The 11974-nt window shown below is 36.5% G+C and overlaps 1 protein-coding gene across 1 annotated transcript in view; it reads left to right on the top strand.

Moving 5' to 3' along the window:
• The first annotated feature begins 238 nt into the window (after positions 1-238).
• LOC117955973 (cingulin-like) overlaps positions 239-11974 on the top strand; it is an 11973-nt gene continuing 237 nt past the window's right edge. The window contains exons 1-3 of the mRNA XM_034890782.1: positions 239-244; positions 2911-2913; positions 6286-11381. Coding sequence (XP_034746673.1) covers positions 6482-11381 — 4900 coding nt within the window. The 5' untranslated portion in view covers positions 239-244; positions 2911-2913; positions 6286-6481. The remainder of the gene's footprint in view (positions 245-2910; positions 2914-6285; positions 11382-11974) is intronic.

Raw genomic sequence — 11974 nt, 5'->3', positions numbered from 1 at the left:
GGATCCTAAGGTCTTCAAAAACGTCTTTGAAATATGAGACTTTATATATATATTAAAAAAAATTTAGATTAAAAAAAAAATAGCATGATACAGTTCCAGATGATACGCATGATCCCTCAAAAATTGGTTTGGAAATTATGAAATTGTTTTTGTCAGCGTGCACGTTAGGTGGCGCTATGGAGCACCCGGTCATTGCCCGAGCCAAATCACTACAGAATTCTGTCATTTTTTAAAGGTCTGACATGTATGCAAGTTTTTGTGCATTTTACCACATGAGAAAGCCCTAAAAAATGAGTGCAAAGGTGCGAAATAATAATAATAATTATAATAATAATAATCCCTACAAAAACAATAGGTTCCTTGCACTTCGTGCTAGGACACCGTTGGTACCCTAGCACTGGTGCTTGGGCCCTAACAAATAAAAGGTTTGTCTTGTTAAAACAATCAACACTCTGGCTTGGTTGAAATGCAGTAAACCCCTAATTCACCCATTTAAATGTAGAAATAAGCTGGCTCTAGACATCCTAAAACTGTTTATCTAAATGGAATCTGGACTGTTAGGCGAAAGCGATTCTGAGGATGTTTAATGTAAAAGTATTTTACTCTTTACTACACACTTACAGTTGTGTTCAGAATAATAGCAGTATGTTTAAAAAGTGAATGCTCAAAATCCTTATAATAGCTTTTAATTCCATAATATCAATGCACTGGGAACATTGCACATTCAATTCCAAATGAAAACATGACCAAAATCTTTCAAGTTTGTGTTATACCTTTACAGAAAGTGAAGAAAGGGAATATTAGGCTGTTCAAAAATATTGCAGTATTTGCATTTTCCTTTACAAACTCAAACATTTACTATATAAGCTGAAAAGTGTCTCAAAAGTTTGCTTTACTTTGAATCACTGCACTAATATTTAGTTACATAACCATTATTTCTGAGAACTGCTTCACATCTGTGTTTCATGGGGTCAATCAACTTTTGGCACCTGTGAATAGGTGTTCCAGCCCAGGACGATTGAACTGCATTCCACAATTTATTTGCATTACTGGGTTTAGCCTCAGAAACAGCATTTATGATGTCACCCCACAATTTTTCTATGGGCTAGAGGTCCAGAGATTGGGCTGGCCACTCCATGACATCAATCTTGTTCATCTTGAACCAAGACTTTGCTCGTTTACTGGTGTGTTTTAGGTCATTGGGTTGCTGAAAGACATATTTCCAAGGCATTTCCTCTTTAGCCTAATGTAACATGACCTTCAAGTATTTTTATGTATTGAAACGGATCCATGATCCCTGGGATGCAATAAATAACACCACAGTATGAGAAACATCCCCATAACATGATTTTTGCACCACCAAGCTTTACTGTCTTCAGAGTGTACTGTGGCTTGAATTCAGTGCAGTCATTGGACAAACTCTGCGGCCACTAGACCCAAAAAGAACAAAATTGCTCTCATCAGTCCACAGAATGTTGCGCCATTTGTTCTTTGGCCAGTCAGTGTGTCCTTTGGCAAATTTCAACCTATTCAGTACGTCTTTTTTTCAGCAATGGGACATTGCAGGGGTTTCTAGCTGATACCCTTGCTTCACATAACCTTCTTCTGGTTGTAAGATTGCTCACAGGTAATTTTAATTCTTCTTCGATTTTCCTGGAGCTGATCACTGGTTGAGCCATTGTCATTTTGGCTATTCTTGAATCCATTCAAATGGTAGTTAATCGTTTTTTCCCACGTTGTTCAGGCTTTGGAAGCCATTTCAAGGCATTTTAAATCATTTTGGCTGAGCGGCTTATAATTCTCTGCACTTCTTTCTATGTTTTCCCCTCTCAAATCAATTCTCTAATCAAAGTCCGGAATGTCAGGAACGACCCATTTTTAAATTATAATTATTTTGAACACAACTGTATATAGACACAGACACATATACACTTATACAGACACAATAATCTGAGTATGTCAGTGGCAAAATAAGCATTTTTTGTGGACGTAAATTGAAGGTTCACAACTTTCCGATAACTTACATTGTAGCTTGTTTTGCGGAAGTCCAGCTTAATACTGGACCAGTTTCAAAGATTGTTCCCATTAGTCACCTAGACACAAAACATGGGCAACTAGGGTAAAGGTTGGAAAAGAAACATCTCCTACTTTAACTAAACTCTACTGTCAAATAGCACAGTAAAACACATTTTTTAGTTATGTGCATCTGCCAAGGCCTTTTATGATTGTTTGTACAGCTCAGCTTTTTTAAGTAATGCAGTAGTTAAGTTCTAAAGTTAAAGCAACTTTGACTACAGTAAGCATATGTAAATTAAGGATACAATAATAGTTAATATGGGCTTGATCTAAGACAATGGTGCAAAATGAAAATCTGGTATACAGCATGATTTTGGATTAAGGCGAGATATATTCTCTCTGAAAACATTTAATATAAATTATGGTTTGTTGATAAATTCCATATAAAGAGCTAAATCAACAATATGTTATTCTGTCTCTCAATACTGTTTGAATTCAGCCCCAAGCCCATTGGTTCCAACTGAAGATGTACATCTTTAAAAATACCTTCCATATCTAGTTTCTTACATCAGTGTGTGTGTGTGTGTGTGTGTTTGTTCATGGTAATAAAGGAACATGTCACCCAGTGCCCAGTGGGGCTCACTTAATTAATTGTCAATTTGAGTCTGCACATGGGAATGGTTAAGAGTACAAAAAAGGAATATCAAAAAACCTTAATATCCTTTGTTCAAACCTTATATCATTATTATTTCCCCACACAATGAGGATTTGTTTTCAAAATAATATGAAAACGATTTTGAGCACAGCCAGCTTACATGTAGCTCAAAATTGTTTCATTTCATTACACAGTGCATCAGAACTAGACTTATAACTTATTCAAATATATACATTAAGTCTGTTTTTGACTGTGAAGTGTTTTGGTAAATATTAATACTATTTCGCTAACCCCAATTGTGAGGCCTCCATAACATTAGAGAAACATGTTAAGTTGCCTTTCCATAATTTTTACTTGAGGATTTACACTTAGAAAAAGAATGTCACAAAATTGAGACAAGGGGAGTTATTTGGATTGTTGACCTAACTTGTACTAAGTAATTACAATTACTTTTTATATTTTTTGGTGAAGGATAAGATGACTGCCTTGAAAACTCAGGTACGCAAATGGATAAGGACTGAATCTGCAATCAAAAAGACATTTTCAGGAAAAACCTCTGAACTTCAAGAACCAAGGAAAGAAATCGATCAAGACCCTCTCGAAGATCAAACATTTGAAATTCAGACAACAGAAAAACAGACAAACAAAGAAGAAGTAGAAGATGAAGCTACAAATGAGTCCACATCTGTGCAACAATCTATAACATTAGAAGACCAGTATCAAAGGCAAGAAATACAAGATCAGGAGCATATGCACTCAGAGCATGAACTTAATTTTTTTGCAGTGGACATGCAGCACAATGTTTTCCAACAGATGCAGACAGAAATTTATAAAGAAACATCAATGGATAATGATCAGACAGAATTAGTGATTAATGTAAGAGAAGTGGAAGAAGTGGAAAAGCAGATGTCCGAACTCAAAGAGAGAGAGGGCAAGATACGGGAGCAAATAAAGTATGCTATGGGGAACATGGAGGAAAAAAATCAAGAGATTAAAAGGCTCATTACAGACATAAATGACTTACAGAGCCAGAAACCAGAGATTGAAAATGGGTCGCAAATTACAGTCTGGGAAAGCAACAATGTTTTTGAACGTGAAGAAGTTAAATATGAAGTGAAAATACTAAACCAGGAGATTAGGAAAAAGGTGAAACAAGACGGTATTAATGATCTACAGAAGCAAAAACAAGGTCAGAAGTCAGGAGATAATATACAGACACATACTGAGGAGATAGATGAAGGTTCGGATAAAATGGACACAGGAAGTGCTCATATACAAAGACTCAGGGCAGAGATATATAGAACACAAGAAATTATAAAAATAGTAAACCTCCAACTTGAAAACCAAGCTGAAGAAATGAATATCCAGAAGGATCATGGGGATAAAGCCAGCAAAACTGAAGGATTGCTACAAGACATGAAACAATTTCAAGAGCTTTTGAAACGGGTAACAACTGAAATGAGGAAACGTGAAATGCATCTGAAAGAAGAAATGAGCAACATGAAATTAAGGAGAACTGCAGCAAAAAAGCAGAGAAGACAACTGGATCTGAGGTTAGATAAAACTTTGAGAGAGAGAGATGAACTCGACATTTTAAAAATAAAAATGCAGAGACGAACTGAAGTGACTGTGCGGACGTTTGAGAAATTGGCAAAAGTTAAGAGCACTGCTGAGAAAATTGCTGCTAAGACTACACAGAAAAGTAAAGACATTGAGGTTATTTTGAAGGAGGCCAAAGAAAAACAAAGACAGTTGGAAGAACTGAACTGTAAGATTCATGACACAAAAGACGAATTGAAAAACATCCATCCTTTAATATCGCTGGAAACAGCAGACTTTCAAAAATTTAACACTGAGAAAATGCAGAAAAAGGATAAAGAATCTACCTTGGAAAGTACTGAGAGAGAGCAGGGAGACGTAAAGAAAACTGACAGAGCGGAGACAGATACAGAAAAGGACAAAATTACAAAAAACAGAATGGGTAAAGAAATGGAGGAAATGGAAAATGAAATTGTAAGACTTAGATCAGAAAAGGAGACACTAAAGAATGATATAAAACTTATAATGAACAGTTTGTATCAGAAAAACTGTGAAATTAAACAACTTAAAAAGTCCTTATGTGATCAAGTAAAACAAAAGATTGAAAGAGAAGAGATTGATATGCTTAAACAACAGATTCTAGTCGAGAGGGAGAATGTGGGAATAGAAAGACAAAAAGCTGAAGCAGAAATACATGAGATGAACCATTTAAGACAGAGAGTAGAAAGACAGAAACAAGAGCTTCATGACAAAATGCAAATGACCAAAAGACAAATGAGAGAAATGGAGCTGCTGAAGTCAGAGCTGGAAATTAAAAAAAAAGAAAGTGAACAGATATTTAGAAAAAGCATGAGGAAAAAAGAGGAATGTGAAATAAAGATGAATGATATGCAAAAAGAAAAGAAGGTACTGAGGAGAGGGACCAAAAAGAGAAGAAGAGAATTAGACCAAAGACTAGAAAAAACCTTGAGAGAGAGGGATGAGTCAGACATGTTGAGGATAAAACTGCAATGGCAGGAAGATGAGCTGGCGGAAGAAAAGCAAAAAATTAAAGACCAGACTACTCTTAACCAGGTAAACAGAGAACATGACAAAAAAAGCCTGGGACATCAGGAGGTGAAAAACATCAAGGAGAAAGTGGAAATAATACAACAAAGCACAAAATTCACTGATAATATTTACCTTCAAAATTGGATACAAAAAATGTGTATACACTTGGAAGTAATTAAGAAGGAAATGGGAATTCTGGAAAATGTAAATGTTCATTTAGGGCAACAAAAAGAAGGGCTCAGAGCATTAAAAGCTCAAAACAGCACTGTAAGAGGCAACATGAGCCGTATGAAATATCAACTAAGGACTAACTTTGAAAAAGTTACAATAAAATCAAAAACAGAGATGGATGATATGGTCCATATACAGGACAAAATCCAAAAACAAAAACAAGAGCTTGAAATCATACTAGAATATGTTAAAAGAGAAAGAAGAGAGATGCAAGTGCTGAAGACTGAGTTGGAGATCAGCAATAGAGAAAATCAACAGCTGATCCGAAAAGGCATTCGCAAAGAGCAGGAAGGTAAAAAGATATGGGCTGAGGTGAAAGGAGAAAAAGACGTCCTCAAGAGGGAGATAAAAAAAAGAAAGAAAGAGCTTGACCAGCGTCTTGAGAGAATTAACAGAGAGAGGGATGAACTGGAGATTATGAAAATGAAGATGCAAAGAAAAGATGTCAGGAGCACAGATCTAATGAAAGAGTCCAGGAAGGCAATAGTCACACACATTCCAGATCCAATTAGGTTGATAAACAAACATGAATTTCAACCTGTCAAAATGAAAGATGATGCAGATGAAGAAAATAAAGAGAAAGAAGGAATCAAACATAAAGAAGAAGACAATGACATGATGCATTTTAAAGAAATTAAGCAGACAAAAAAAGAAGAACTGCAACCAAATATAGAAGAAAGTGCCAAGAGCATTGGGGTCTTAAATGTAAAAGGTTTAAAAAGAATGTCTGATGTGGTCGACAAAAAGAGAGGGAGTGAGACGAACAAAGAGAAACTGGACTTGGAGCTGATAAGGAAACAAAGTCACATATTAGAACAAGTGAAACAAGACATCAAAGAGGAAAGAGACAAACTGGAAATCTCAAAGACTGAGCTACAACAGAACAAAGAACATGTCGACAGTCAGATTGATGAGATCACCAGAGAGAAAACCAACATTAAATATCTGACCATTCAGCTTCAGGGAGAAAAAGACAAACTTGGCAATATCATGAACATGCTTACCTTAAAACAAGAGGAACAAGCACTCAAGGAAGAAGAGTTCAAAAGACAAACACAAGAACTGGACACCAGTAAGAAGAGTTTGCTGGTAGAAAAAGAAGTAATGGAACTTTTGAGGAAGGACCTCAACAGGATGAAAGAAGACGTTAAAGCTGCCATTAACACCATCAGTGAAGAGAGAGAACAACTCAATCAGATGAAGAGTAGTACTGTTATGGACAGAAAAATGCTTGAGAATGAAAATGAAATAATGGAAGGTGAGAGGTCTGAGCTGATACTAAGAGAAGATCAACTCTTGAGTGAAAGGAAATCATTAGAAAATGTGAAGGAAAAATTGCAACAGCTGAATAAAAGGATGAGTGAAGACGTGAAATACAAAATCATGAGACTGGAGCAAAACAATGAAGACTTACTGAAAATGTTGAGTTTTTTGGAGCAGAAGCATGAGGCTCTAGATGAACAGAAAGACAATATAACATCTTACACTGAGCTATTAGAGAGAGATACGGAAGGGTTGAAGAGTATGTTTTCAGAAATTGACATACAAAGACAAGAAATGACCGATCGACTGAAACAAGAAGCTGAGTTGGAAAAGACACATCTTATAGAACTAAAGGCAGAGCAGAAGCAAGACAGAGAAGCTCTGGATATAGAGAGAGACTTGATGAAGAAAGAGAAACTGGAATTGGACCAGATACGGTCTGAGATCCTTAAACAAAGTCACATAGTAGGACAAGTGATACAAGATATCAATGAGGAAAGAGACAAACTGGAAATCTCAAAGACTGAGCTAAAACAGCACAAAGAACATGTTGACAGTCAGTTTGATGAGATCATCAGCAAGAAAACCAACATTAAAGATCTGACCCTTCAGCTTCAGAGAGAAAAAGACAAACTTGGCAATATAATAAACATGCTTACCTTAAAACAAGAGGAACAAGCACTCAAGGAAGAAGAGTTCAAAAAACAGACAAAAGATTTGGACACCAGTAAGAAGAGTTTACTGGTAGAAAAAGAAGTAATGGAACTTTTGAGGAAGGACCTCAACAGGATAAAAGAAGAAGTTAAACCTGCGATTAAGACCATCAGTGAAGAAAGAGAACAACTCAATCAGATGAAGAGTAGTACTGTTATAGACAGACAAATGCTTGAGAAAGAAAAGGAAATAATGAAAGGTGAGAGGTCTGAGCTGATACTAAGAGAAGATCAACTCTTGAGTGAAAGGAAATCACTTGAAAATGTGAAGGAAAAACTGCAACAGTTAAATCAAAGAACGAGTGAAGACGTGAAATACAAAATCATGAGACTGGAGCAAAACAATGAAGACTTACTGAAAATGTTGAGTGATTTGGAGCAGAAGCATGAGGCTCTAGATAAACAGAAAGACAATATAACATCTTACACCGACCTATTAGAAAGAGATACGGAAGGGTTGAAGAGTATGTTGTCAGAGATTGACATGCAAAGACAAGAACTGACCAATCGACTGAAACAAGAAGCTGAGTTGGAAAAGACACATCTTATAGAACTAAAGGCAGAGCAGAAGCAAGACAGAGAAGCTCTGGATAGAGAGAGAGACATGATGAAGAAAGAGAAACTGGAATTGGACCAGATAATGTCTGACATTCTGAAACAAAGTCACATAGTAGGACAAGTGATACAAGGTATCAAAGAGGAAAGAGAAAACCTGGAAATCTCAACGACTGAGCTACAACAGAACAAAGAACATCTTGACAGTCGGTTTGATGAGATCACCAGAGAGAAAACCAACATTGAAGATCTGACCCTTCAGCTTCAGAGAGAAAATGACAAACTTCAGAGAGAAAAAGTCAAACTTGGCAATATCATGAACATGCTTACCTTAAAACAAGAGGAACAAGCACTCAAGGAAGAAGAGTTCAAAAGACGAAAACAAGAACTGGACACCAGTAAGAAGAGTTTGCTGGTAGAAAAAGAAGTAATGGAACTTTTGAGGAAGGACCTCAACAGTATGAAAGAAGACGTTAAAAATGCGATTAACACCATCAGTGAAGAGAGAGAACAACTCAATCAGATAAAGAGTAGTAATGTTATGGACAGACTAATGCTTGAGAATAAAAAGGAAATAATAGAAAGTGAGAGGTCAAAGCTTATACTAAGAGAAGATCAACTCTTGAGTGAAAGGAAATCACTTGAAAACATGAAGGAAAAACTGCAACAGCTGAATAAAAGGATGAGTGAAGACGTGAAATACAAAATCATGAGACTGGAGCAAAACAATAAAGACTTACTGAAACTGTTGAGTGATTTGGAGCAAAAGCATGAGGCTCTAGATAAACAGAAAGAAAATTTAACATCTTGCACTGAGCTACTAGAGAGAGATACGGAAGGGTTGAAGAGTATTTTGTCAGAAATTGACATGCAAAGACAAGAAATGACCAATCGACTGAAACAAGAAGCTGAGTTTGAAAAGACACATCTTATAGAACTAAAGGCAGAGCAGAAGCATAAAAGAGAAGCTCTGGATATAGAGAGAGACTTGATGAAGAAAGAGAAACTGGAATTGGACAAGATAAGGTCTGACATCCTTAAACAAAGTCACATAGTAGGACAAGTGATACAAGATATCAAAGAGGAAAGAGACAAACTGGAAATCTTAAAGACTGAGCTACAACAGAACAAAGAACATCTTGACAGTCAGTTTGATGAGATCACCAGAGAGAAAACCAACATTAAAGATCTGACCCTTCAGCTTCAGAGAGAAAGAGACAAACTTGGCACTATAATGAATATGCTTAACTTAAAACAAGAGAAACAATTACTCAAGGAAGAAGAGTTCAAAAGACAAACACAAGATTTGGACACCAGTAAGAAGGGTTTACTGGTAGAAAAAGAAGTAATGGAACTTTTGAGGAAGGACCTCAACAGGACAAAAGAAGACGTGAAAGCTGCGATTAACACCATCAGTGAAGAGAGAGAACAACTCAATCAGATAAAGAGTAGTAATGTTATGGACAGACTAATGCTTGAGAATAAAAAGGAAATAATAAAAGGTGAGAGGTCAGAGCTGATACTAAGAGAAGATCAACTCTTGAGTGAAAGGAAATCACTTGAAAATATGAAGGAAAAACTGCAACAGCTGAATAAAAGGATGAGTGAAGACGTGAAATACAAAATCATGAGACTGGAGCAAAACAATGAAGACTTACTGAAACTGTTGAGTGTTTTGGAGCAGAAGCATGAGGCTCTAGATAAACAGAAAGAAAATTTAACATCTTGCACTGAGCTATTGGAGAGAGATATGGAAGGGTTGAAGAGTATGTTGTCAGAAATTGACATGCAAAGACAAGAAATGACCAATCGACTGAAACAACAAGCTGAGTTGGAAAAGACACATCTTATAGAACTAAAGGCAGAGCAGAAGCAAGACAGAGAAGCTCTGGATAGAGAGAGAGACATGATGAAGAAAGAGAAACTGGAATTGGACCAGATAAGGTCTGACATCCTGAAACAAAGTCACATAGTAGGACAAGTGATACAAGGTATCAAAGAGGAAAGAGACATCCTGGAAATCTCAAAGACTGAGCTACAACAGAACAAAGAACATCTTGACAGTCAGTTTGATGAGATCACAAGAGAGAAAACCAACATTGAAGATCTGACCATTCAGCTTAAGAGAGAAAATGACCAACTTCAGAGAGAAAAAGTCAAACTTGGCAATATCATGAACATGCTTACCTTAAAACAAGAGGAACAAGCACTCAAGGAAGAAGAGTTCAAAAGACGAAAACAAGAACTGGACACCAGTAAGAAGAGTTTGCTGGTAGAAAAAGAAGTAATGGAACTTTTGAGGAAGGACCTCAACAGTATGAAAGAAGACGTTAAAAATGCGATTAACACCATCAGTGAAGAGAGAGAACAACTCAATCAGATAAAGAGTAGTAATGTTATGGACAGACTAATGCTTGAGAATGAAAAGGAAATAATAGAAAGTGAGAGGTCAGAGCTGATACTAAGAGAAGATCAACTCTTGAGTGAAAGGAAATCACTTGAAAACATGAAGGAAAAACTGCAACAGCTGAATAAAAGGATGAGTGAAGACGTGAAATACAAAATCATGAGACTGGAGCAAAACAATGAAGACTTACTGAAACTGTTGAGTGATTTGGAGGAAGAGCATGAGGATCTAGATAAACAGAAAGAAAATTTAACATCTTGCACTGAGCTACTAGAGAGAGATACGGAAGGGTTGAAGAGTATGTTGTCAGAAATTGACATGCAAAGACAAGAAATGACCAATCGACTGAAACAAGAAGCTGAGTTGGAAAAGACACATCTTATAGAACTAAAGGCAGAGCAGAAGCATGACAGAGAAGCTCTGGATATAGAGAGAGACTTGATGAAGAAAGAGAAACTGGAATTGGACAAGATGAGGTCTGACATCCTTAAACAAAGTCACATAGTAGGAAAAGTGATACAAGATATCAAAGAGGAAAGAGACAATCTGGAAATCTTAAAGACTGAGCTACAACAGAACAAAGAACATCTTGACAGTCAGTTTGATGAGATCACCAGAGAGAAAACCAACATTAAAGATCTGACCCTTCAGCTTCAGAGAGAAAGAGACAAACTTGGCACTATAATGAATATGCTTAACTTAAAACAAGAGAAACAATTACTCAAGGAAGAAGAGTTCAAAAGACAAACACAAGATTTGGACACCAGTAAGAAGAGTTTACTGGTAGAAAAAGAAGTAATGGAACTTTTGAGGAAGGACCTCAACAGGACAAAAGAAGACGTTAAAGCTGCGATTAACACCATCAGTGAAGAGAGAGAACAACTCAATCAGATAAAGAGTAGTAATGTTATGGACAGACTAATGCTTGAGAATAAAAAGGAAATAATGAAAGGTGAGAGGTCTGAACTGATACTAAGAGAAGATCAACTCTTGAGTGAAAGGAAATCACTTGAAAATGTGAAGGAAAAACTGCAACAGTTAAATCAAAGAACGAGTGAAGACGTGAAATACAAAATCATGAGACTGGAGCAAAACAATGAAGACTTACTGAAACTGTTGAGTGTTTTGGAGCAGAAGCATGAGTCTCTAGATAAACAGAAAGAAAATTTAACATCTTGCACTGAGCTATTGGAGAGAGATACGGAAGGGTTGAAGAGTATGTTGTCAGAAATTGACATGCAAAGACAAGAAATGACCAATCGACTGAAACAAGAAGCTGAGTTGGAAAAGACACATCTTATAGAACTAAAGTCAGAGCAGAAGCAAGACAGAGAAGCTCTGGATACAGAGACAGACATGATGAAGAAAGAGAAACTGGAATTGGACCAGATAAGGTGTGACATCCTGAAACAAAGTCACATAGTAGGACAAGTTATACAAGGTATCAAAGAGGAAAGAGACAACCTGGAAATCTCAAAGACTGATCTACAAAAGAACAAAGAACATCTTGACAGTCAGTTTGATGAGATCACCAGAGAGAAAACC

This window comes from Etheostoma cragini, chromosome 13 (assembly GCF_013103735.1).
Source record: "Etheostoma cragini isolate CJK2018 chromosome 13, CSU_Ecrag_1.0, whole genome shotgun sequence".
In the NCBI taxonomy this organism is placed as follows: Eukaryota; Metazoa; Chordata; class Actinopteri; order Perciformes; family Percidae; genus Etheostoma; species Etheostoma cragini.
The sequence above is the reverse complement of the archived record's forward strand: the minus strand, read 5'-3'. Positions and strand labels throughout refer to the sequence as shown.